The following is a 26,698-nucleotide window of genomic DNA, read 5'->3' on the forward strand; positions in this document are numbered from 1 at the left end:
TGTCTTCTGTCTCTCGCTCAGTTCTGCTCAGACTTTAATTCGATTGGAGATTTTCCAATTTTTTATTTGGGTTTGCTGCCCTTTTATTCGATTTTTAGTTGTTTGAGGTATCAAGAAATATTGCTGGGGAATTGCTGCCTCCAAAGTACTTCACAAACTATCGAGAAAAAATTGTAATCAAATGAAGTAAGGTAGGTAATCAAAATCAAAAATTATACACTTGCACTTAATCGTAGGCAAGAAAAATTGCCAATTGTATAGACTCCAACCACACCAGCAAATGAAGCTCGCACCATTTTAAGGTCTGGACATCTACTCTATTCTGTAAGACCCCGAAAGAAACGATCAGATACGCTAGATACCGGCTAATATAGATGGACATATATACGCTATCACCTGTAAAGGAGCGCGACTACGACGACGACGACGACGTCAGTAGTAATTTGCAATCGAAATTAAACAAAAGTCACGAGAAGGTCTTAAAAAAAATGAAGTATCTACATCGAACTTAGTCACAAAAACTAATATACAACTTCCAGTATAGGTATACCTATCTTAGCTGTGTATACTGCATATCGCGTAGGTATGTCGTTCAAAAGTAGGTATGTATATACGTTCTACGTACGAGTACGACATTACGACAATAAAAATAGGGCCTCGGATGGCATTTATTTTGCATTTTGCGTACCTAATAAACGTCATCTGTTTCTCTAATAACGAATACCTATAAATTTGCTTTTTTGCCGGGGTGTTGCCGCGTGCTAGTGACGTAAAATTCCAAAGTTACGCCTTTGCCCTCGGTTTCCAAGACGACCGCGAAACTTTGACGCCCATTTTAGCTCGGTTGTGTTTTAAAGCTGTGATTTGTCGTTGCTTTCGGTGCTCGTAATGTGAAAAAATTTTCCCAATTATCAGTTACTTCTGAAACAGTAGCCACGAATGACGGATGACTTTGGATGCCACCCGAAAAGTAAGTACGTATTTTGTGCTTTTTATCCCGTAGATACGTACCGGGATTTTTCTTCATTGTTTTATGTGTTTAGACTTATCGTAGGTAGGTTTTTATTATTTTCGATTTTATTTTCATTTTTTTGGTTTTTGTTTATTTTTATCAAAAATGTGTAAAAGAGAAATGTGATTCTTTTTTTGGTGATGGTAGTTTTTTTTTGAGGCCGGAATTTTCGGTTGTGAAATGTGAATTTTTGTGGCGGATTTTCTCATTTTTTTCTATTTTAATGGTAAAAATGCATAAAAATCAATGAATTGCCAATTTTAGATGTTTATAAATGTATCCTAGATGTTCATTTTTTCTATAGAAACGATTTTCTGAAATTTTTGTTGAAAGTGATAGGTATCCTAGTTATATTATGTGAGCTGCTCTGTGGCTGTTTCATTAAAAATTTCTATTTTTAATAAATTGATAATTTCTTTTCTATTTTTTTGTCCCTTTGAAACTGTAAATTATTTTCAAGAACATCTTGTCATAGGCCTAATGTTATTTATTTAAAATTCAGCTCACAATTGTGCTCAAATAGGTGAATATTTTCAACGAAATAACTGAGAAAAATATTCCAAATTATTTAATAAAATGTTTTGAAATGTCTAAAATTCAATTTTTAGCTTTTTGTGTCTATTTTTAACATTTTGAAGTTGAATTTCAAATTTTTTTGGAAAAAAAAAGTACACCAGGCCATAAAAGTAGCAATCAAGTTCTCATTTCAAAGACAGTCAGTGGTTTTTATTCTTTTTCAAAAACTTGTATAAATGCTTGATGTTCTTTTCAAAATAGAAATGTAAGTGCCTTTTGTTTCATTTCCGCGAGAAGTTTTTGTAAAAATTTTAAAATTAAGGGGAAACATCCCTCGAAGGGATTAAGTAGTTTTGATCCATATAATCCTTATAAAAAAGTTTCATTTCAGTTTTCGTGCCTAAATATTTGTCATATAAATCTGCCCTAAAGCTCTTTTAAAATTCGCTTCAAGTAATCCATCTTTTAAAAGTTTCCTTTATTAAATTCAACAAAAAAATCGTTGTGTTTTTTGCGTAGGCAGTGCTTTTTTTTCATCTTTCTCTTTCTGTAAGTTTGGTTTGATTTGATTTTGATATCATTCTGTCTAGAAAAAAAAGGCAAATTGTCAAGTTGATCAATTCAGTGCAAAGAACGCAGGAAAACCTGCCCCAAAAACTGTCTCACTGCAGGATTTACCAGTCTTTTATTTTTTTTTCGCTGTAAATTCATTTAAATACCAACCTTGGGAATTCAAACTGAAAATCCGGAGCAAGATTGCTGACTGATTGAAAGGATTTAAAGCCGAAATGACCTTCGATAGTTTGAGAAATCGATTTTCTAGAGCAAGTAACAAGAAGAGGGGGGAGGGTGTTTCGAATTTCTGACCTTGAGGAACTTCATGTTACGCCCAGTAGTTTATCGAAATTGATCTAGGAGGCGGTGCTTGAGCGAAAAGGTGATTTTAAAAATAGGTAGGTAATATTTTTTCATCAGTTTGAATTTCCATTTTTCATCCCCTCTCCCCTCCTGTCAAGATATTCGAAAAATTGTTCGGCATTTTCGTGTTGAATTTTTATCTTGTAATTGTTAAGCTCTTTATTTTTAAAATTTACTCAAGGGCGAATGACTTGGTTTTTCAATTTGGTAAGATGGCAAAAATGCAGTCCAATAAATTCAACTTTTCATCCGTCATCATTGGCTTTTTTTGAACTCGATTTTTTTTTTTGAAAGTCGATGAACAAAGTAATGAGAGTTTATTTGAACGCCTCCCTCTCCCTTCTCTCAGTCTTCATCAAAATTTGGCATGTACTCGGAAAACCACTGTGTTCCAATTTAAGCATTTAAACAATACAAAGAAAATGTACTTAAACTTGTTGAAAAGAAGCCAGGAAAAATCAATGTTTTAAAAAAAGATTTAATGAGTTATTCTAAAAGATGATTTTCTTAAAGTTTTTCAATAAATGTTTCCAACACCTTTCAATGATCGCATTTCTACATAGGCTTTAATTTAAGGTAACCAAAATATCGATAATTTGTTATTTTTCTGATGTACCTACCTACTTAATTTCAGTTTAATCAAGCGAACGTTGAAATTTTCTCATAAATTACTGAAATGCGGTTCGAAACGTAAAATGAAGAACATGCTGAAAAAAATATTCTGTTATTGGAAACAATTGAAGTAAAATATTCTCAAATATGGCGATTACAGTTTTCCTGCATTCGTATTCGTTCCACAAAAAGAAGATAAAGAAGTACGTTTGATGAAATCGTACTTTGCTGCGATTTTATTGCGAGTTAATTATTAAGTCGTTTCGTTTACTCAAATATGGATCTATTTTTGATGCAAAGATGAAGAAAAAAACAGAGAAAATTACTCATTTGATGGAATTAAAGCAGGTAAATCCTGCTCTATCGTGTGAAGAAACCCGAAAATTGTCTGTTGTATCGATGGCATTCTGAAAAAAATGAAGTGCTGCGCATCGAGTTGTTTTTTTTTTTATATTTTTCATTTTATTAAATTGTACGAAATGTTGAAAATTCGTCATGATCTCCCAACTTGTGCGACCTTTGTTTGTTTTTTCATTATGTTATTGGATTTCTTAAAAAATAATGAAAATGTTTATCATAAATTTGTGGTTATTTGTAGGTACTTATACTCGTATTTGTCTCTCTCTCGGGTCGATGCAATTAGTTGATTTATAAAATTCACGTTTGTATATGTTATTTAGACATATCATTAAAATAGATCGATATTATAATAATGTAATTTGGTAATTTAGTACTTATATAAGGTTAATAATGAGCAACAAAGTCACTGTCTTCCAATTATTGCCTTAAATTTTAAGTCTCGATTGAATTTATTCGAATGCGTATGATGTACAATTTTTTTACCTATTTATTTAGGAATAATTTATTTTATAGGGTTATATTTTTATGATTTAAAGTTTAATTAATTTATCGATTTGAAAAAAAAAGGAATACGTGTATCAAAAAGCAATACAGTCGTTGTACATGTGTAATGAATTACGTTATCATATCAGTCATATTTTAATAATACTTTATTGTTTATCTATTGATAATTTTTAGGTGCTATTTTACGAACAAAACTCTCCTCTTCCTTAACAGTCGAATGACCTCTCTCGGTTAATTATTTTATTTTGATTATAAGTCGATCTTAAGAGTTATTGTTTAAGATTATTTATATGGTCAAAAGTGTGATATGGTGGTCAAGAGTGTATGTTTGTGAGTTATTATTTTTACTTTTAGTTTTATTATACGTAACACTTACCTGAATATTTTTATCGAATTACTTTTTATCAGTCTGCATGATGAGGTTATCGAATGACAAAAATTTACACACCGGAAGATACATTATTATAAGCATACATGGAAGGAAAAAAAAAAGAAAAAGAGGAAACGTAATGATTTTTCTTTATTTATTCACTCTTATACCTATATCTGACAATATTTGGGAACAATCTGCATTTACCTACCTATTTAAAAATATTCGAACGGAGATGATACCTAATTATTACTAATTTTTGTAATGATTCTGTACGATTAGAATTCATACCTAATTACCTAATTTTATCCTATAAATTTTTACGTACATACGTCGTTTTTTGTTGTGACATCCGACAATAACGTTCTTAGATTATGGAAAATAGAAATACGATACAGTATTGTCACGTTTTTTAATTTTAACTTGGCAATTTTTAACTTATATAAATAGCCTATCTACTCGTTGCGGCGACGATACGAAATATTAACGAACGGAAATTACTATTTTATTGCTTTTCCTGTTTAATGTGAAATTTATAAAGGATTTGTCTGTTTCAAGTTGAGCGAAAAAAAAAAAGGTACTTACTCTTATAAATAATTTATAAGGGTATGTTATACATTGTTATATGTTTACTAAGCGCAATTGTAACGTTATTGGGTTAATTTTAACAACTATAAGTGTTTTTATTGCATAAGCTTTATAAGGGTTGGTGTTGTTTATTATTATTATGTTGGGTGTTTTATTTATTTTTTTGTACTATTTTGATTATTTTTATTAATGGTTTGTTTAGATGATGAAGGTGTTCGTGATGATTTTTTTTTTTTTTTTGAATATGGTTTAATATGGAATATTGAAAGAATTTGGATGATGTTGGGTGTATTTTTATGGATTACCTGTTTATTTGAGTTAAGTTGTTGTATTTTTATTTTTTGATGTGCGGTAAGGTGTTTGTAATAAAGATTGTTTTTCGTTGGGTTAGCCTTGTTTCAATTTGAATATCATATTTTTTAAGGAGAAAAATATTATTTTGAGCTCTCGCTGGGGAGTTTAAACATTTAAATATTCGAGAATTTTCGTTCGTATGGTTGAGGTGATTTGGCCTTGAATTTCATGTCCACCTGGATCATCTCACAAGATGAAAAAGTTGCCTAAACTGAAATTGAAGGGGAAAACGTTGTTTGAAAAAACAAAAGTTGGAATGAAGTTCGAGTTGAAATTTTATTATGAAGTTTTTCTTAGTTTGCGAATTTAAAAGGGCTATAGATAAGACAAAATTTTACATGGGATTAAATTAGAAAAGTTATTGCGTCTAAAAGTTTCCAAAAATAATTCTTGAAGAATTGTTAATCCAACGAGTTCGAGTGTTGATGAATTTTTAAATTCTAATCCCAGATGGAAAGTCGATTTGTTCGCTGTTATCCATTTTCTGGATCATTTTTATTTCGGAATCACTTCGTAGTGTCTTCAATTTGCAATTTATGCAAAAGCTCATCGCGCTTTAATTTTTTTTTCGAAAAATGTTAGTTCCTTACATTTTAAAAATAGGCAATAGCCTTCTTATACGTGCTTTACTTTCTCTGTGAAGAAGTTTAGATTTTTCGTTATGATTTCTGCTTCTGTTCATCTTCTTTGGCAAAGAAAATATGCTCTTATAGTGTTCCTAGAAAATTGTCTTCGATTACAGGCGATGTATAATCCAATCAGCAATGCTACGCATACGAAGCACCCTGCTAAAATAATGGAAACGCCGAAGAACCAACTGAGAAAAGTTCTCATCTTCCTCTTTCGTATGCATGAATTATGAGTTTCCAAAAAAGCCTTCGATAACGATGTGTTGCATTCTTGATCGTCTGAAAGTATCATAAATTACTTCATTTAGTATGCGAAAGATAAAACAAAGCTACAAAAAAAAATATATTCGAATTTAATTTTCTAGCCTGTGTAGGTAGAGGTACTTACTGTTGTCAGATTTGCATATTATATTTGCACCGATTATATGTTGACTTTCGGTCCACTGTTTTAGCTTCACGCATTCGCAATAATTTCGTACTTCTATAACGTCGGGCGAAATGAACAATTTCTTCAAACTGCATAAATTGGCAAGGCTTTCGAATTTGAAATCTTGTAGCGCATTGTCCGTTAGATCCAGACTAGTCAAAGAAATAAGGGGGCCTCCGAAAGAAGGTACCTCGTTCAATGAACAGTCACTCAAGGAAAGACCTTCCAAATCTTGCAGACAACTTATTGGCAATTCTCCCGATTCTGTAGTCACTTTTTCCACTCCGCTGAGCGATAATTGTTTCAATGACTCCGGAAATTCTATCGCAGTTGTGTTCGTAATGCCAGAGTAGCTTAAGTCCAAAGTGTGTAATTTATTCAAAGGTTTGAAAGCACGAGCTGATGCTCTTAACCGTGTATTGAACTCCAGGAATAAGAATTTGATATTTGACAGATTTTCGAAAGTGTTGTCATCAATTGAACGAATCATACTGCGTTTCAAGTACAAAGCCTGTAAAACAAAAGGTAATCGATATTAGGTTTTAGCTCTTGGGTAATTTTGAGTTATTACTAATTATTAAAATTTGTAACTATAGGAAAGTGTTCCCAGCCTGTTGTCGATTGATCTCGAATGAGATTCTAATATCTACCTACTTACTTACAAGTGTTGGAGGAAAATAATTCTCGTAATGCTTGAAATTCGACTTGAAAAAAAAAAATTTCATTGGCTGGAATAGTGAATATTTGAGAAATTGATCTAAAAAGGTGTCTAAAATTTTTCCGCAAATTTCTGCCCTTTTACTAGACTTGATTTTTTTTTCTTTCAATTTGAGTGATTATTTTTCGAAAAATTTTGTAAATTTGAAAATTGAGTGATTAAATGGCAAGAATGCTGTCAGGACACGAGTGAGGTATTAAAAATTTTCGAAAATGGCTAAATTGATTGTTACTCATATTGATGAAAAACTTGGCTGGAAAAATTAGTTCCATTCTAAGGTGATTTCGCAACTGATGGATAATTTTTTGAATTGAACGCAGAAAAATTAGAAAACCGTTCAAAAATATATCGGATTACAAAATTTAATCTCGAGTTCTGAATTTAATTTTCAATTTTTCGCTTTGGCGACAAAATTTGGCTCATTTCCTGTGAAAAAAAACTAGATTTGATCAAAGAGAAGTGAAAAATTGAAGGATTGTATGTACTTTAGTCTGGATATCTGAAATTGACTATTTTGAGGTTAATTGTGCCACAGACGCCATTCGTCGGGTGCTCACTTGAGTTATGGTTATGGATGATCTTTTGATCTCATTCTTTAGTCTCTACCCAAGAATCTAGATATATTTTTTGTTTGTTACAAACCTCGATTCCTCTGTTTAAATCCTTCGGAAATTTGGTCTCTCTCTCGTCCAAGGTACAATTAGCAGTATACATGGATTTCTCGTAGCCGTAGATACATTTGAAGCCTCCTTTAGCTTGCGAATATTTATGCGTCATCATTAAGCATAGGAGACACACATCTGAAAATAATTATGGTGAACGTGATAGTATAATATCTCCAACATTGATTAATAGGAAATCGATGGTTTTCCAATACAAGTCGTAAGTCCAAAATTTTCGTTTGTCAAGGCTAAACCGTGCTACGTTTTCGTTAGGTAGGTAGGGTACCCGATATTTTTACGCACCCTATATTTGTTTTGAAAGGAATCGTCAACTTCACAAACCAAATTTAAATCCTCCACAAATTACGAATGTATACATAATAATCTTGTAATTATAAACATTAAACACCTCATTGAAAAAATTTATAAAAGCCTAGGTAGGTACCTATGAATTTGATTTCGTGTTTTGTTGATGAAAAATGAAAAAAATTATTGATAAGGCGTACTTATTTTTGAACCAAGGAGTATAGATAGGTACGCGTTTCTTATCTGATTGCAATGGAAAAACATACGTTGGCTTGAAAAATTATTCAGTCAAGGGGATAGAGGGGAAGAATGATGTGAATTTACAATGTACTTATAGATCCTAATTTTGTCGTGTTTGTTTTTGGATATCCCTAGATTTCGTGATATACGATAACATTGGCATTTAAAAACTGTCAATAAGTCAGTACTTGGATGAAAAAAATTAGGAAATTGAATCTGAATGGACTTGTAGGTAGTACGAATCACAGAGTCTTCGAGAATGACTTTTTACGTTGGATTCGGCTAATTTTTCTTCTCTTTCGTCAACTTGTCTAATATTGTGAAAAGTGAATATCATTGTTTACTTTTTAGAGTAGATAGCTAGGTACACCAATTGAAAAAAAAAAAAATGCCTTTGACATGCTCAAGAACTGCCTATTTAACTTCTTGAATGAATTTTATGTATCTAAGTATCTACATATTTACTTACTCAGTAGCTTGAAGATTATTCGTTCATACTCGCGTTTTAAATACATTTTGTACAGAGTGGGTATAAGCTAGACCAAACAAATCACCGTGATTTTCGTGAATGCGCTTTTGAACATTTACGAGATGTTTGTTCACAAATCGGCAGCTGCATTACAAATGAGTAAGATATTGATAACAATGCCTACAAATACTTACTATAATTCTTCACACTGATAACAATCGAACTATGGCCCCCGGACTGTTATCTGCTCATTTTAGATTATCAATTAAAGTTAAAACATAATTGTAGAATAAGTTGCTCTAATATGAAAATCAATTGGTTTCTTATACTTAATTAGTAGTTGAATAACATATTTTATTTACTGTACATGTACAAATACGATCTAAACGTGGGAAGAAAATTGAGAACACTCATTCGATGATTCAAACTTGGGTTTGGAAGTTTATGTGTACTGTGGAGCTCGCGATCCTGTCTTGTCTCATTCTCCCTCATCCTTCATAAACAATAGCCTTTTTTCCACGAATTTCATCGTCTTAGGTACCTGCATACTCACTTACCCCTCGCGTCTGCCTTCTCTATTTCCTGCGCATTGTTCTACCCTGGAACCCTGGTATTCAACTTCTCTCCCTAGCGAAATGCAAATAACTGCAACCTTGTGTAGATTTTAATGATTGTTAGGTTGAGTCAGTCAGTAAATAAGTAAACAATATAACGATACAAACGAAAAGATCTCCTTTCCTTTTCTTCCCCTGATGTGGTGACACGAAGCCAAGGTGCTTCACGTTCACTTGCATTGCCTCCTTACAAAATATAATTTTCATTTTTTGAGCTAGCGTAGCATGGCCTCCAAAGTACAATATTTTAATTATTTTAGGAGCTCAAATGACCTCCAAATTGCTAAAATTTTGCTAAAATTGAAATCATTTTTCGAAATTCACGAAACATTTAAACTACAGACAAGCAAATGAAATTTTGAAGCTTGCATGGTCTCCAACTTACGAAATTTCAAATTGATTTTTGGAGCCTGCATGGTCTACAAATTACGAAATTTCAATTTTAATTTTGTACCTTTGGGAAGCCAGACAGGCAGGTAGACGATCTTGAGAGGCCAGAAAGACGGATCAGGGTCATTCCACGTCAATTTGACCAAGAAGTGGTAAGGGGGGTAGGCGATTTTTTTGAAATTTTTCTTGTGGAAAGACCTTCCGAAGGAATGACTAATGGCCCAAATCGCGGCCCCTCTAGCCCAAAATTTGAAAAAATTCGATTTTCAATTCAAATATCAAAAAAAGTTTAAATTTATTCAGTTGTCTTATTTTGACCTCTTTGTGACGTATTTCATGAAAAAGTTGATAAAAATCACACTCATGGCAAAAAATTGGAATTCGTTTATTTTTTGAATTTTTTCAAATTTTGATTTTTTGTGATGAGTTTATTTCATTGACTGAAGGGGGGGGGGGTTCCTACTTTTTCAGGGGATACGTAAAAATTGGGGTCAAATGAGTCAACTTCACCGGTCAAAACTTTTTTTTATGTTTTAAATCAAAAAATCACATTTTCCCCCAAACTTTCAATTTTTTTGAATCGACTTTACAACGTAATGCCATCCCAATTTTTTAATATGTTGTTCAGCATGAAAAGTTGTCCATAATGTATTTTTTTCAGAATTTTTGAGAGTCGGAACGATATGAAACTTTTCGAGCTAATTTTTCGTACGAAAAAAAGGCAAAACTGATTTTTATATCACCTAAAAGCCTTTGAAAGCCCTTAACTATTGTAAAAAGTTCCATTTTGGTAGATATCGCGGTTATCGAGTAATCCACTCCTGAAATGGATGATCTTTCAAGCTCACTGAAAACTTTGACACCCCCTAGCAGCCTTTAAAAAGGGGCTAGAGGGCTGCGATGTCATCTCTTCGGAAGGTCTTTCCACAGGTAAAATTTCAAGAAAAATCGCCGGACCCCCCCCCCCCGGTCACCACTTCTTGGTCGAATTGACGTGGAATGATCCATCAATGACCTTGAAAGGCCGAACAGGAATACAGGCGAACTGGAGGAGCCAAATAGACAGGCCAATGACTTTAAAAGGTCAGATAAGTAGATATGTGATCTTGTAAAGCCACACTGAGGGTTCAATGACCTTAAGAGTTTAAACTAGTGACTCGACCTTGGGGCTAGACAGGTTAATCAGTGACCTTGAGAGTCCAGATACGCGGTTCAATGGTCTTATAAAGCCAGAGAGACAAGTATACGACCTTGGAAACCCAGACAGGAAGGAAAATGACCTTGAGACGCTAAACGTGTGTTTCGATTACTTTGAGGGCCCAAACGAGCAGGTCTTGGACCTTGAGAGCCAGGCAAGTAGGTGACCCTTATGATGCCAGATCTGATTGTACCGGGTCAGATGAAGTTTGGTAATTGGTAGCTTGGTAAGCCAAACTGGCAGACAAATGACTTTGGGATGCTCAACAAGCAGTCAGAGATTCAGACAACCTCGATCAGATCTGGTTTCTCAAGGTCATCTCATTGTCTGTGAAGCCTATCGAGGTCATCGACCCGCCCATTGGGCCTCTCAAGGTCGTCTGTCTACCTGTCTGACCTCTCAAGATCGTCTGTTTTGACTTTTGGAGCTTGAATGACTTCCAAATGAGGAACGATATTCCAAAACGCCCTATGTCCACTGTTTGAAATTTCCATTTTAATCTGGTGAATTGGCTATTTAGGCGAGTTCATCACTTTATTTGGGTGGATTTATGATCGCTAAAAAAAATCAATTAAAATGGACAAAGTGCCTTTTGGAACATTATTTTTTTTAAAAACGCAATTCAAAAAAAATGGACTAAAAGGGCACTTTGGAATATCGCTCTTCAAATATGTAACAAAATTTCAATTTGATATTTGGAGTTTGCATGGCCTCCAAATTATGAAATTTAGAAAAAAAAAACACAAATGAAAATAGTGTGGTTCCTTTCGAAGAAAAACAAAAAGAGTATTGAGTGCAAGCTTCTCTAAAATTTTGATCCAATTATAAATTAGAACAAGTTGAACAATGTTTTTTAGTTCTTTTATAATTTTTTACCCTGATTATTGTTTTAAAATACACACGTATGCAAGTGTCTACAGGGAAGTGAAATTAATGAAAAGATAGTGATTTTGAAAGTTCGCTTAAAAGGTACTTAGTGAAAAATAAGAAAAAAGTTGGGAATTCAATTTTCCTGAAATTTTGAAGCAAAAATAATAAACTCTTTCATTTATTACACAAGAAAACATAATTTTTGTACCACTCGAAATACTAATTTTCGAGCACTTTTGCCCTCGCTTCGTTCGGGTTTCAATTTAGAATTTTTCGGTTGAAAAAAGTTCTTTATTTGCTCAATTTCATTTCATTAGCAAGAACCTTACAGGTGAAAACAAAATCAAAAATTGAAATGATGAAGATGTATTTTCGACATTCACCTACTTGAAAAAAATCTTGGGATTTTTGAAGACATCAGAAAAGCGAAACATTTGAGTATAAAATTTAGCCTCGTTCACCCCCTCCCTTCTCTTGAAAAATTCCAAGTGTTTAAAAAATATTGTAGTCGATGTTCAAGTTTTTTATTTTGCAATTTGATGAAAATTACGAGTGTAAAAACAATGGTCTGTTGTACATATATTTATGCATGTAGGTATATAACAAGAGGAACTTTTTTTCAGAAATTAAGTATGTACTACTTGATAGATTATCATTCTTTGAAGACTTCTTTCTGCGTAACTAATCTTATCAGTCTTCTGCCTCAATTACTACTGGGACGTTGCATTAAAATACATAAGTACATATAGCAAAACACAAACAAAGAAATTAATCGATAGGTTACCTAGATTGTATCCTACCTAGTTGATCATTCATTTCTCAAAACTATTAATTATGGTGAAACAATACATGTAAAGTGATGGTATAGATTTTGTACTACATTACAGACACGTAATAAGAGTATTTTTTATGAATTATGTAGCATCATTACATTTTCTATATACTCGATATGAATTATAAAAATACAAATTTATGGAAAATACACGAGTATCTTAGGAACATTTCAATGGTAATTATAACGTCGTTTTTCTTATGTGCCTATTGGTTCATCCGTTTATTTTTCTTTTACAACACAAATAAGCGCGAATTGTATCGTCTGAGTAATTTTTTCGATTACAGACGATATATAATTCAATCAGCAATACCGCGCATACGAAGCAACCTCCTAAAATGTAACAAACAGTGGAAACTACGCTGATGGAAGTTGTTACCTTCCTCTTAAGTACGCAGGAGTTATAAGTTTCAGTAAATGTACTCGATGGTGATGTGCTGCAAGTTTTATCATCTAAAAACATTGAAAAAAGAAGACAAATAATGCATAAAGGTAAAAAAAAGTACCTACTTAAAACATGAGAAGTTCCAATTTAATATCTCACTTACTTTTGATGGAACCACAAGTTACATTCGAACCGAAAATTTTGTTATCTTTGATCCATTGATTTAATCGTAAACATTCGCAAGAATCTTGTATCGATGCCGTAGAATTAATGTATAATTCTTTCAAACTGCATAAGTTAGCTAAACTATCCAGTGTAAAATTTTCCAGCTTGTTTAGTGATCCTCTTAAATCAATTTTGCTCAAGTGGATTAGAGGACCTCCGAAAGAAGGCACCTTATCTAAATTACAGTCTTGCAACGACAAACTTTTCAACTCTGGCAAATAACTTATGGTTGTGATTTTGATCCTATTTATTCCGTCGAGATTCAATAGTTTCAACGACTCTGGGAATTTGATAGCGGGAACATTTACGACACGGTCCTTGCTAAGATCCAAAGTGTGTAGATTCTTCAAAGGTCCAAAAGCATTAGGTGTTATATGTACACCTGTGTTGGAATTTATGAATAAATATTTGACATTGGGCGTATTTTCAAACGCACTGTCACCAATCACATCGAGTTTATTGTCGTCCAAATATAAACCCTGAAAACCAAAATTTACCTATATTAGCTTACATTGAGGATGGTTGGGGGGGGGATTGTTGAAACTAATTAGGTTATGGTCAGAGGAGTTTCCTGAATCTATGCCCTATTCATCTTGTAGGAGAGAAAGCGTAAATGGAAATTAAAAAATTAAGTAATGCTCTCGAACTGAATGAAAAATACGACTGAGCTTTCCTTCTTTTGAACATTCCAGTAGCTCAGTAAAAGTGAGAGTTCCATTCGGTTATCATGCGATCACTTGAGTTATGCTTTGTTGAGAACTATTCGCTCGACTACATGCATATTAGGGGTGTCGTCAGAGAATAATCCGTGATCATAAATCTGTTGTATTCTCTCGTAAATATATTCGTTTTATTACTTATTATTATTATTTTTTGGTTGATAAAAATTACAAACCTCAATATTTCGATCCAAATTGCTCGGAACTGCCTCTAGTTTTTTATCAGAGCAAATAGCTGTATAAATACGATCTTCATGATTGTATATGCATTGATTTTTTTCATCACATGAGCACTTATGCGTCATTAATAGCCATAGGAAAAACACATCTGCAAATGAAAGAAACAGACGACATATAGGTTGCAATGAATAACGTAATAGATACATATGTTAACATTGCATATACTTGATGTAGGTACGTGTTGTTTTAGCGAATTTGATTACGTATTTATTGATAAAAAATTGCTTCCGCTGATATAAATTTCAGTGACAAATACGGAGCAGTTTAAATTGGTGATCTTATTTTCGAACTACCGAGTTAGATAATCATTATCATGTTGACAGCTGACACGAAAAATATTATTTGATGTACTTGATGAAGTAAGGGGGGTCAGGGACAGGGGTATCGATTTGCTGGATGAGTAATTCGGTAATTTTTATAAAAATTTGTGCCGTTATTCCCTTTTTTGCTGAAATTTCAATTTTTTTTGACTGAACTGATATTTTGTGATGCTGCTTGAAAACCATCACGTAAGAAATTTCTCAAACCTTGAAACCTACCTATTGTAATTTTAATTTTTCGTAACGTTCGAATTACGTAATGCGTTACCTAAATTTTGTTTTCATGTTTTCGTAAACGTTTTGAATATTGCTGAGAGTAAAAACTGCTGCCACAACTTTTAGAGTACATTTTATTAAAACAATAAAATCACACGTATGCTTAACATTGTTGAAGAAAAATACATATTATACCAATGTGTCTACTTACTCAATAGCTTGGAGATTTTTCGTTCAAAAAACATTATTTTACAAATTTAAACGATAGGTATGAACAAACCACGTGCCTTCGAATATTTATGTTAACTATTTTCGTTCATTAAAGTACCTACTATTACATCACTAATGAAAATTTTTTTTATAATATGGGTACGATATTTTAGAACTTGCAAGCTGATTACGAGCAAATCACAGTATCTAGATTGTGTTGTTTCAAACACAAAAGTATAGGTGCACTGTTCATGGACGTTGAACGTAACCGTATAAGAAAAATTGCGTTGAAATGATAATCGTGTGAACCTGTTTCTAATGAACGAACTTTTTATCTCATTGACTTCTGATAAAATGATCGAGGTTTTTACCTCGGGTTTTTGGATGATGATGATGATTTTCTGCGGAAATAGGTAACAAGTGGGCGATTAGTGATTACCTATCCAATTTTCAAGAATGATAAGCGATTTGTAGTAATTTTAATTTGTAATCATCGAAAATTGTGGTTAGATGTATCCATTTTAAATAAATGAGATCATGCCCCACCTTCCCCACCAACCTACAATTTTTTTAGTTGTTGTGATTCATTTTTTCGATTCCTGTTCAACGCGCTAGCTGTGTTCGATTTGAATGAAGTACTGAAAGCAGATGTTCAGTGAAGGGGTAGGGTATTCTTGCTGAAAGGGAGGAACCAAAACTCTAAATTAAACTGAATTGTTGAAAAATATCAGTTTTTAATTTACAACACATATTGATTGATTTTTGTTCCACTTACTGAGATGAAATCAAAAGAAACCGTGTTGAGGCCATTAAAATCACTGAAAATTACCTCGACGAGTCGACGCTGTAAAATTTCAGTAAAATTCCACGAAACGCTCATCAAAATCGAGCAAAATGCAAGAAAGATTACGTAAAATATTGCAGAAATGACTCAAAAACAAAAATAAAGCATTAAAATCACTAAAAAATGATGAAATTTCAGTAAAATTTGAAAAAAATCTTCAAATCTGCATAAAACATCGTTGAAATCTTTCTTAAACGCAACTAAAGTCATTTTTTAAAACGCGTTAAATTATTAAAAAATTGTGAAATGTGAGAAAAAATTCGCAAATGTGCATGAAAGTGTGTCAAAAACTCGTTAAAACTACGTTAAACACTCAATAAAATTCCGAAAATTTGCCATAATGGATGAGAAAGTGTTGGGGACATGTTAAATTAAATCGTCAATCTATCATTTCGAGATTACAAGGAATTTTTTCTTAGTACCCTCAGTCAAAATAGACGTTTCCCAAGTCGTTCCCAAAATGCAGTGGTAATTTGGAGAATGATACAAATGGAAAATTACTCAAGTCAAAAATGTCAAAATAGCTACCTGCCTAATCGCATATCGCATGTTTTGAATTTTTGACATCTAAGGAGGACATCAGTCCTCCTGAAAAAATGAAAAATGAGGAACTTCAAAGTTCAAAATAAGATTTTTCCTCACTCGGTCACTCATGTCCGATATGATGGCCCTCAAAAATATGATCTTGAAAGCTGTCAAAAAAAAAGTTTCATTCAGTCATTGCAAAAATAATAATCATTTACACTGTCTGTAGTGTCTGTACCAGGGATGGAAGAGCCAGGAGCGAGCTGGAGCCAGAGTCTGAAAGAGCCGGATTTTTTGAGGAGCTAGAGCCAGAGCCAAGAGCCAAATGAATGAAAGTGCAGAAAAACATCAAGAGCTCTCTTGCAAAAGAGCTCCTTATTTTACTCAAGAGAGCCATCATCATAAGGAGACTTTAAACTGGAAAGAGCCAGAGCCAAGTGGGAGCCCACAAAATTTTTCTGGCTCTTTGGCTCCCTAAAAGTAGAAAAAAAGTAAAAAAATGCGCACAATTTTATTAAAAATTCAACTTTCAATTCACATTTGTGAAGAAAATGAAGAATTTCTTCGTTTGTTTTCTCATTGAGAAATAAAATGAAAATAAATGTAGTATATTTTCATTTTTTTAAATTGTTTTTCACGAATTTTAAGTTCTAATTTAAAGAGCCAAGAGCCAGAGCTGGAGCTGAAGTGGGAGCCAAGAAATTGGAAGAGGGAGCTGAGAGTCAAAGAGCAGAGTCGGAAAGAATTGAGGAGCGAGCAAGGAGCCAAAGAGCACATGTAGAGAAAAAGAGCCAAGAGCCAAGAGAGAGCCAGAGCTAAAACTTGTGGAGAGCTGAGCCAGAGCCAATAGCGGGAGGCCTGAAATCAGGGCTCTTCCATCCCTGGTCTGTACATAAATACAAAATTAAAATCAAAAATCTACCTACAACAGCGTTCCTAGCAACATTTTTAGTAACTAAAACTAAAAACGATGTCAACGATTCGCGTTCGCGGATTTGGTAACACTGCGATTTGTAACATTTTCGCATTTTTTTCCGCTCACATCAACGTGTCGGTGAGAGAAAATTTTTTGATAAAACGTAAACACGACAGCTGTTCACGATGCTCGAGTTATTCGCGATCGTTCATAAATTATTTAATCGTTGTGCAGTGATAATGTGAAATATTCTATTCATCGATCGGCTATCCACAAGTTCCCGAAAAATGGCTCCGTACAGGATACTATTCCTCGGTATAACCGTCTTTCTGTTCCATCAAAGCGAAGCTATGATCGACGAATTATACTGCGGCCGAGAAAACTGCTATGAAAGTAAGTAAAATTCTAACCGAATACTCATCTCAGTGATCACGATGTACTCATTAAACCATTTTTGTACAGTTCTCGGCGTCGCCAGGGAAGCGACTAAGGTCGAGATATCGAAATCGTATCGCCAATTGGCCAAGAAGTATCATCCGGATATGCATAAGACTGCAGAAGCCAAAGAAACAGCTGCTGAAACTTTCAGAAAACTAGCCAACGCGTTAGTATCCGTAGATTTCGTTCGAATACGAAGTAATCCGAGCCTACGAAACGTTGTTAATTTTGATTTTATTGCAGATATGAAATTCTTAAAGATGAAGAGTCTCGTACCGATTACGATTTCATGTTAGATCATCCAGATCAAGTGTACAGTCATTACTATAGGTATTATAGAAGACGTATGACACCTCGAGTCGATGTCAGAATTGTCGTAGCTGTCACTCTTACTGTCATTTCTGCTGTGCAGTATTTCCTCGCTCGTCAGAGGTATTTTACGATATGCTTACGTAAATAACTGATTAATTTTTTCGACTTGGGATGAGTATTGATCGAATGTGTAATTTTTTACAGGTATTATACAGCTATTTCGTATTTGGTCGAAACACCAAAGTATAGATTGAAAGCTTTAGAGGAAGCTAAAGCATTAGGATTATTAAGCGATAAAAAAAATAAAACTAAAAGTAAAGCTGAAATTAAAGAAGAAACTGAAAACGTGATTAGAAAAGTGCTCGAAGATAACATGGATATTAGGTAATCATTTTGAACTACTTTTTACCCAGGTTTATTTTTATAGATTACATTTTCTTTTTTCGTTTTTTAGAGGAGGATACGCCAAACCGAAATTCACCGATATTCTTCTCTGCCAATTGGTTCTGTTACCGGTGGGATTCTTCAAGTATATTTGCTGGTTTTGTAAATGGATCTGGAAGTACAATATTTGCAAAGAAGAATACGGCGAAGAAGAGAAATTATATTTGATACGCAAAAATATGAAAATGAAAGAAGACGCCTTCGATGTTAGTATGCATTTTTATCATTGCATTAGTCATCAAGTGTGGACAATAATTATCGATCATACTCGATGAGATAATGTTCACTTATAACATATCTCGAGTACCACGCGCCACCTCCTCAAGTGTTTCTTTTAATTCGAGTACTTTGCTTTCTAGCAATACACCGACGTTCAAAAAAAAGAATTCTTGAAGCAAGAACTATGGATCTACGATAACTACAAGGTTCGTATTTTGAAAGTTGACATCTTTAAAATGACATTCTCAGTATCTGTGTAAATTCGTATTAGAAATGGCAAGATAAAAAAGACGAAGAAATGAAGAAACGTATGGCTGAAAACGGTCGTTACAAAGCATACCGAAGATACATGAGACAACATGGCCCAGGCCGAATAGTTTTCGACGATTCGTGAAGTGAAAGTAATTGCTACTTGTACAGTTACAACTACAACCTATTACCGTAATTTTTCTCCAATTAACCGCGTCCATGGTTTTTTTTTCTCTCCGTTTTAGATATCGATTCAGTGGACTGTGGCGTATTGCGGAGTACGTAAAAATCTACCTACGATGGTGTATTAATTCATCGCACAAGTGAACAAACGTGTAACAGAAAATGGATTTTATGGATTTTTTTCCGAGAAAAAAACCACGTACTCGTTTTGGTAACCCAATTTTTGAAACAAACGTACCTCTTTACCAGATGCGTTTTTTTTTTCTTTCTGTACATAATTACGAAGATATTGAAGGTTGCACTCGTCGCATGTCACTCATATTAGAATTTATATAAATTACGTTCAAGTGAAACTGTGTTGAAGTGTGCTGGTTTTTATTTTCCTATTCGATGTTATACGATTAACGCGTCATCGTGCTGTTTTATTTAAACAACAGTTGTTGTTTTGTCGTAATAAAACAACCCGACAGCATGACATAATTTTCCTCGCATACTCTTCAAGAAATATCACACTTGGTGAGAATTTTTCTTTCGAGGGTAATCCGAGGCTATATCGTAGGTAATTTATATACCCACAACAATATCTTTTACGCTGTGATATTGCTAGGAAACTTTTTATAAAAATGTATTTTTTTTTGCCTCGAAAAGGCTTTTCTGTCTAATATTTCTAACGAAATCATCGTCCTGCCGTGGACAAAATAAAAATAATTTCATGTGGTTGTGACAATATGCAATATTAAAATGGGATAATTTTCTCATTCGTACGCATAATATTGTTTGTAAATGTATCACATCGTCGTCTACGTAGATAACTACCGAATAATTTTATTTTTCATTTTGTCCGTTTTTTTTTTCATTTTTCATTTTTTTAAGAATCGTTATACTAATACTTGTAATATTTAAGAATCGTTGTTCTTTTTTTTGTTTGTATAAATTTTTCTTTGTTATGAAAATAATCGTTGTGAAAATTGTTGCTACGTTTTAAGCTCTTAAAACTTTTTATTTATTTTTTATCCGAGTTTTTGTCCAGTGCGTTGTTTTGATGTAATAAAAGCGTAATTTTTTTTTCTAGCCCGGGCCTATTTTTATTTTTTCTACTCGATTTTCCGAATGAATTATTTATTATTGACTATCGGTTAGTTATTTAACCAAATTATTAGGTTGTGTTTAATTACGTAGAAAGTTAAATGGACAGTTTTGAGTTGTTTTGTTTGAGTTGTATTTATTTTTATGCTACGGAAAGATTTAATGACCGAGTTGTACGATGTGTTTAGCGACTATAAATGGTTCCTGTATTGATTTGAGCTCGTGTTTGAATTATTGCTGATGTTTTCATTTGTTTTTAAAGACTTTGTTGCATTGAATTTTTTTTTTACGAATTTTCGAGTGGGTTGATTTTTTTTTGGCTGTGGTATTTGAAAGTGTTTTAATCGATCGTTATTAATTACTTACTCGGATACCGGGTTGAGAATTTCGTTTCTGAGTATTTTAAAATTACAGCTCTTTCAATTTCCAGTACCTGTAGTATTTTTTCAAATTAAAAAAAAATGTACTTATAATTACATGTATGATATAGGTAACTTCTGAGGTGAATTTTTTTCTTCTAAAAAGTGCTGGGGTGGGTCGTCTGACTTTTTTTTTTTTTTTTAGAAAATTGCTGGGTAGATTCGATAAAAAGTTGTGGTGGGGGGGGGCTCAAAAGACTGCAGGAAAAAAAGGTACCTGGCTTGAATTATCATTTTTCTACGGAAGTTTCAAATTTTTAAATTTACGTTGGGAATTGAAAAAAAAAATTATTTCACTTTTAGGGGTTCTGAATTATTTACAAAAATAATACGATTTTGAACTTTTATTCAAAAGTTATGAAAAATGAGGCCTGAAAATTTTCAAAAACTGTTTTCTCACTTCCTAGTGGATTTTTATGTGTACGTATTTATAATTAACCATCACCAAAAAAATGTTCGTATTTTTTTTTTTTTTTTGATTTTTAATGTAAAATTTGATAGAAAAGTGATGATGGGTGAAGTGAAGGTGAAGTTGAAGTTGAAGATTCAATATTTTTCGTGACATCATTTGAGGTCCCCTCGGCTCACAACTTTTCATCGAATCTTCTCTTCAATTTTCCAAAAAAAAAAAAAATCAAAGGCAACCCACTTGAAAAGTGCTCTTTTCGTAAATTTAGCAAAATGCTCCAAAATGCAGTCGTTTTGAAAAGTGAAGCCAGAATTCATGCTCGGAGTTGGCGAAATTCTGTATTTCAGACATTCAGAAAAGCTAGAATCCTCCCTTTTTTCTAAAAGATATTTCGCCAGGTGAAATAGGAGAAATGGCTCTAGGTATCTTCTTATTTTGAAACTAATCAGTAAAAGTTGTTCTTTATAGTCTAAAACATGGCAAAACTTAATTTTTAGAACAAAAACAATGAAAAATTGAGAAAATTTACGAATGTGGTCCAAATTTAGGTTAATTGGATATTACGAGAAATAAATTCCAATCAAAACTATTCACTTTATGTACCCCAAGAACCAGTTAATTTCAAAATCCTAGCCGTGGGAGGGGGGGAGGTAATTCGCTTATCTTACCCGGTTATGATCTTTCAATTTTTCAAATTATTTTTAAGATAAGGTAAGTCCAAAAGTTGAAAGCGATAGTTTCAAAAGTAGAAAAATTATATTGAAAACCTTTTGTTATTTCTTGTTCGAAGAAGTAATTTTCAATGTGGTATTTCATTTATACTCCTCTTGTGGGTACAAAGCCTCTTTCCATTTCAGTCAAAGTTGAAAAAAAAATGTTCAATTGAAGTAACCTACTGATTTTTATTATTTTTAAGGGGTTGAATTTGAAAATTATTAATTTATTTTTTCGGTTCGATTCCTCTATTCTCCCTTCCTTCCATCAGTGCCTTAACAGGGTATCTAACAGGTAGTGAAAGTACATAGTGAAAAAGTAGGTAGTGATTTTAAATTAAGGTAGTGAAAAAATAAAAAAATTATTAATGTGTTCATTTTTATTGTTTTTTTAAAAATAATTTTGATTGGAAAAAAATTAAGGGTAGGTACCTATACAATTTTTCTACCAATTTCAATTTTTTTGAAAATTTTCCTGTGAAAAATTTGACTTTGTTAATCAGGGTGTCCATTTTCCTGGAACGCCTGGAAAAATTAGGGAATCTGATCGGTCTAGAAAAGTTAAATTTTACAATTTTTACGAATAATCTCTGGAATTTTGAAAAATTGATCAATTAGAAATTTCGGATAAGTATGGACCTGTGATAAAAGAAAAACATTATTTTTTACTTCTCCGATACACAAATTTTCAAAGACTTTTTCCCTTGCTTCACTTGGGCTTGTTTTCTTTTTTGAAATCAGAATGGAAATTTCTTTTAAATAATCAACTTTTAAAGCCAAAAAATAAACTTCTCACTAAAAAACAACGTTTTTAAACCTCTCGAAAAACAAATTTTTCAAAGCTTTCGCCCTCGCTTGGGCATGTTTTGTTTTCTTTTTCAAAATCAACTTCCTTCAAAAAAGCGACATTTAAATTTCAAAATTTTAAAAACCAAAAAATGAATTTTGTTTTTAGGCATCTCGAAATAAACATTTTCAAAAGCTTTCGACTCAGTTTGAAGAGAAACTTATAAAAAAAAATTATCCCCCCCCCCCCGACAACTTCTTCTTTAAATAATTAAAGTATGGGGTATAACTGGTAGGTACCTACGTATGAAAAATTGGAAAAAATGATCTGGAGAACGTGAAAAATTCAGGGAAAATGACTTGCCAAAAATGATGGATACCCTGAAAATTTGATTTAAAAAAAGTAGCGAAAAAAGTAGTGATTTTTTCGGAAAAAAAATTCCGTTGGATACCATGACTTTAAACATGATTAAGATAGGTACCAAAAATTTGGAAATGACACGTGACACTCGTTTGTTGTAGGTTTAGAAAAACTGAAATTCACCATATCGTGCAAAAACAAGATTTTCCCCTTCGAAAAAAAGGTCGAAAATAAATAATTTTTTACTAAGTAAAGGTTTCAACCTTGGAAAATTTTTTGACCCTCCAAACACGAAAAATTGTGCATAAATTTATCCACGAGCTACGAGTATACAAGTTTTAAATTTTCCAACGTGGAAAAATATCTCCGATCGTAAAAAAAAAAACAAATTGGTATAATATCCTACCTTTGTTACTAATTGGACAGATAGAGGCAAAAAAAGAACATCAAAGAGTAAACAAGATATAAAAAATTTTGAAAAATATCCACGTGTAGAGGTATAAAATTCTCCGTATCTGCTCTTTTTTGCAAACTCTTCTGTCAATTTTTTCATCGCCTGATTTTCCATAAATTTACTTTCAAGAACTGAATGAATTTAAAGTCGAATTTAAAAGAATAAAAGCTGGGAAAAATTGGTAACATTTTCTTACTATAGCTAACGATGATACTTTGGAAATAAATTCTAAAAACACAACAGTCAGCATTTTCTGTACGTTTAAGAAACTGGGAACCTTGACTTTTTTAACTTTACATCGCCAAAACGAGGTTTTTACGCTGGCTAATATATACACGAGCTTTAAATCCCATGCGAATTTCACCATCTCCGCAATGAGATTCAAGGTTATGCGGTTAAAATCAAATTTTACAACGTAATTATGACCGCAGAGAGATAAAATTTGCAAATAGCCTCGGTTAAACGAATTAATTTAGGCGAATTTTTCATCCTAATTTATTCATTTTTTGCACCGAAAAAAAAATTCCAGCGAAACACTGTTGAAGAGAATTGATGAGTTTTTTGGGAATATGTTTGAATAATTTGAGAAATCAGTTTGCCCAAATTCGCTTTACACGTTTTCATTTCGTGGCGGTGGATTTTTCCAGCATTTAGGATTCCCAAGTGACATCTAAAAATTCCATTCTTCGCAGCGACTATAAAATGTCAATTGTCAATACAACACTAAACAAACATACGGTATACAATTCAATATTCAGATCTGGGTGATAAAAAGAAGAGAAAAACAAAAAAAAGCTCGGAATAACCTTTAACAAGGAAATCAGTATATTTGAAAAATTCTTCACGTATTTGTTAAGAAACCTCGTCATATGGAAACCTCGCAGATAAACATCGAATACACTCTATAGAAGACACTGCAACTACTTTGACAATCTTAAACCTTGCGCATTTACCTCTTTCCAAACCCTACACGTCCGTTTATTCATCCTTGGGAATGGTAAAACTTGGAAAACCCTATAGAAAAATATACCACACGTCGTCGAATCCGTAAAAAAATACCAATTTTCGTGTCGGTTTTCAATAAACGATACTGGTGAAAAAAAAACTCTCCTAAAGCTTTTAAACTTTTCGACCATTTGAAAAAATTTCCCAATTCTTTTGGTAACAGGAAACGAATATTTGAAGCAGCGTGAACTTTTTTACAACAAAAAAGCAATTAGTACGACGATAAAAATCTCTTTATCATATCCGTTTCCCCTTGGCTCGTTTAGATTCTATTTAGAAGCGAAAAATCGCTGCTTCTTTTCCTTTGTCGTTTCATTTTTCTGCTTTCATCGATCAACGTGGTATTTTTTCCGTTTTTTAAAAGCTGCTATTTTTCGCGAAATATTTAACGTATAATTATTCATTATTGATTGTACGGTGCCAGTACTTGGTACATTGTGCGAGAAAACTTCTCGGCTAAAACTTTCTCTTTCCGGTTAGCTCGTTAAAATAATTCAAAAGCGAAACCTTTTTTCTTTATTATTACGATTTGCTTTGTGCATTTTTCTTGTGTTGAATTTTTGTTTGTTTTTTTATGTGGGCATCTATGTTTTTTTTGTTTTTTTTTTTTTTAATGAAAAATCACGTATGTTTCAGTATTAGTTGTGAAAATGTTTTCAAATTGCAATTAGGCTATTTTATTGAAGAATCTTCAAGATTGCTGAAAACAATAATTTTTGAATTAAAATGAACAAACATGTTCAGACATAATTTATCGAAAAAAATCGTCTATAGGAAAAGGCTTCACATTTTAATACAATTTCCAAAGAATGACGTGAAAAATTGAAAAATATTTTTCATTATCTCAAAAAAATAAAATTATAGGTGTACCTTACATATTTTTTTCAAATCTGCTCAGGATTTGGAATTACCAATATTGATGAACAATTTTCTCAAATGCTTATGGGAAAAAAATCATTCAAATTATTCAAAAGAAGTACGTTGTAACTCCAAAAACCAATAAAATAACGTCTCTAACGAAACGTCGTTCAAACATGCATGAAAATTAATTCAAATGTAGGCAGTTTTTCCCCAGCACATAATCGTAAATTGAAAATAACGTAAAATTCATTCCAAACGATTAAAACTTTTCGTTATTATAGCAATGTAAATAAAAATTTAAACACGTTGAAAAAAAAATTATGCAAATAGCACAATACAAAATGGAAAAACGGTAGAAAATTTATGCATAAGGAAGGAGACTATGCTGAAGGAAAAAAACACTTGAAAATGAAAACAATAGTAGGTACCTATGCTTTTGAGAAGGAATTTCCAAACGTATTAAAACAAGGGGAATATCGTAGTTCCTGCAGTAAAATAACTTTATCGTTGAGATTTTTATTAATTTTTCAAGGATTTTAGACGTGATGTCGTGAAAAACGAATTTCTTGACCTTTTTCATTGCAATATTTTAATTATTCGATTTTTGTATTTGTCATTATTGTAAGACAAACTTGAAAAAATGAGGAGAAAATTTGAGAATTGGCGAATATTTGACCCTTTCTTTCTTTTTTCTGCTGAAAGCTAAATGTTTCAAAATTTTTGGAGAAATTATCTTCTAAAGAATGTCAATTTTCAATCATAATAATGCAAAAATAAATTTTCATACACATTTGGAAAATGCATAAAAAATTAGATTTTTTCAGTGATTTTTGGGCGATTTTTAAAAAATTACGAGGATAATTAATTGCTTGGGAAAATCCAAATCGATATGATTGTACGTTTTAGAAAAGATGAATATTTCCTTCCAAAAACCTATTTTTGGCAAACTTCAGTTTTTACTCTTTTTTTAGGGGTTCATTATTTTATAACAGAAGAAACTATTCGTGAAGTAACTTTGAAATGGTAGAGGAGAGGAAGAGAGATTTTCCGAAATTGAGCTTCTGAGGGAAAACTTTACCATCTTATAATCACTCGTATTCACAAAAAAAAAAATTCTCTATGTATTTTTCACGTATCATGCATCAAGTTGAGTTTACTTTTACTAAGAAGTAGGTAAGGTTTCTTATGCAGCATTCATGAAAAAGAGTGACACAAAAAATGCAATCTGGGACAATCCCCTGAATCCATTATCCCTGACTTTCATTTTCCTGACTACTGAATTCTTGAATCTGATTTCCCGAATTAAGAATTTCTTTTAATTTTAGCAAAAAAATCACAATTTCAGACAGAAGTAGGATTTTTTGCAATTTTTGCAAACAAACAACGAAACTTTTGGGCAAATTATAGCAACAAAAAACAGGTTTGGAATTTCGGAAAAAAACTAGAATTTAATTATGGTAATTTTGAAAACAAAGAAGAGGATTTTTTGGCAGTTTTGACAAAAAAATATAGTGTTTGTGCAGTTATTTTTAGAGAAAAAATTGTATTTTTTGTAATTTTGACAAAGGAG

At 32.5% G+C, this 26,698-nt stretch overlaps 3 protein-coding genes and 1 long non-coding RNA gene across 4 annotated transcripts; 2 read left to right on the top strand and 2 right to left on the bottom strand.

Moving 5' to 3' along the window:
- Positions 1–291: 291 nt before the first annotated feature.
- On the top strand, positions 292–5,270 carry LOC135842932 (uncharacterized). Its single transcript, XR_010558218.1, has 2 exons — positions 292–970; positions 3,081–5,270. It is a non-coding gene; the product is annotated as an uncharacterized LOC135842932 (long non-coding RNA).
- On the bottom strand, positions 4,426–9,041 carry LOC135842931 (uncharacterized). The gene is made up of 4 exons (XM_065360618.1): positions 8,686–9,041; positions 7,651–7,808; positions 6,252–6,801; positions 4,426–6,142 (listed from the first exon to the last, which is right to left on the bottom strand). The coding sequence occupies exons 1-4, from the start codon at positions 8,729–8,731 to the stop codon at positions 5,913–5,915; spliced, it is 984 nt and encodes a 327-aa protein (XP_065216690.1). The 5' UTR covers positions 8,732–9,041; the 3' UTR covers positions 4,426–5,912.
- Positions 9,042–12,265: 3,224 nt separating this feature from the next.
- On the bottom strand, positions 12,266–15,193 carry LOC135842713 (lumican-like). Its single transcript, XM_065360303.1, has 4 exons — positions 14,906–15,193; positions 14,095–14,246; positions 13,138–13,678; positions 12,266–13,042 (listed from the first exon to the last, which is right to left on the bottom strand). The coding sequence occupies exons 1-4, from the start codon at positions 14,937–14,939 to the stop codon at positions 12,804–12,806; spliced, it is 966 nt and encodes a 321-aa protein (XP_065216375.1). The 5' UTR covers positions 14,940–15,193; the 3' UTR covers positions 12,266–12,803.
- Positions 15,194–17,305: 2,112 nt separating this feature from the next.
- Positions 17,306–20,105, top strand: LOC135842712 (dnaJ homolog subfamily C member 25 homolog). Its single transcript, XM_065360302.1, has 8 exons — positions 17,306–17,582; positions 17,652–17,793; positions 17,871–18,059; positions 18,144–18,323; positions 18,394–18,589; positions 18,743–18,808; positions 18,874–19,003; positions 19,097–20,105. Exons 1-7 carry the CDS (start codon positions 17,477–17,479, stop codon positions 18,994–18,996), a joined length of 1,002 nt encoding a protein of 333 aa, XP_065216374.1. The 5' UTR covers positions 17,306–17,476; the 3' UTR covers positions 18,997–19,003; positions 19,097–20,105.
- The last annotated feature ends 6,593 nt before the right edge of the window (positions 20,106–26,698 follow it).

Source organism: Planococcus citri, chromosome 4 (genome assembly GCF_950023065.1).
Source record: "Planococcus citri chromosome 4, ihPlaCitr1.1, whole genome shotgun sequence".
In the NCBI taxonomy this organism is placed as follows: domain Eukaryota; kingdom Metazoa; phylum Arthropoda; class Insecta; order Hemiptera; family Pseudococcidae; genus Planococcus; species Planococcus citri.

What these genes read in the sequence shown, in the direction of transcription:
- LOC135842713 (XM_065360303.1), bottom strand. Translation starts at nt 14,939, where the DNA reads ATGTTTTTTGAACGAAAAATCTCCAAGCTATTGA. An exon ending in AAAAATCTCCAAGCTATTGA is followed by an intron (nt 14,247 to 14,905) that starts GTAAGTAGACAC and finishes TTTCATTTGCAG; the next exon opens with ATGTGTTTTTCCTATGGCTA. An exon ending in ATTTGGATCGAAATATTGAG is followed by an intron (nt 13,679 to 14,094) that starts GTTTGTAATTTT and finishes TTTGGTTTTCAG; the next exon opens with GGTTTATATTTGGACGACAA.
- LOC135842712 (XM_065360302.1), top strand. Translation starts at nt 17,477, where the DNA reads ATGGCTCCGTACAGGATACTATTCCTCGGTATAACCGTCTTTCTGTTC. An exon ending in CCGAGAAAACTGCTATGAAA is followed by an intron (nt 17,583 to 17,651) that starts GTAAGTAAAATT and finishes ATTTTTGTACAG; the next exon opens with TTCTCGGCGTCGCCAGGGAA. An exon ending in TGAAAGAAGACGCCTTCGAT is followed by an intron (nt 18,590 to 18,742) that starts GTTAGTATGCAT and finishes TTTGCTTTCTAG; the next exon opens with CAATACACCGACGTTCAAAA.
- LOC135842931 (XM_065360618.1), bottom strand. Translation starts at nt 8,731, where the DNA reads ATGTATTTAAAACGCGAGTATGAACGAATAATCTTCAAGCTACTGA. An exon ending in ATTTAAACAGAGGAATCGAG is followed by an intron (nt 6,802 to 7,650) that starts GTTTGTAACAAA and finishes TTTGTTTTACAG; the next exon opens with GCTTTGTACTTGAAACGCAG. An exon ending in AATATGCAAATCTGACAACA is followed by an intron (nt 6,143 to 6,251) that starts GTAAGTACCTCT and finishes TGATACTTTCAG; the next exon opens with ACGATCAAGAATGCAACACA.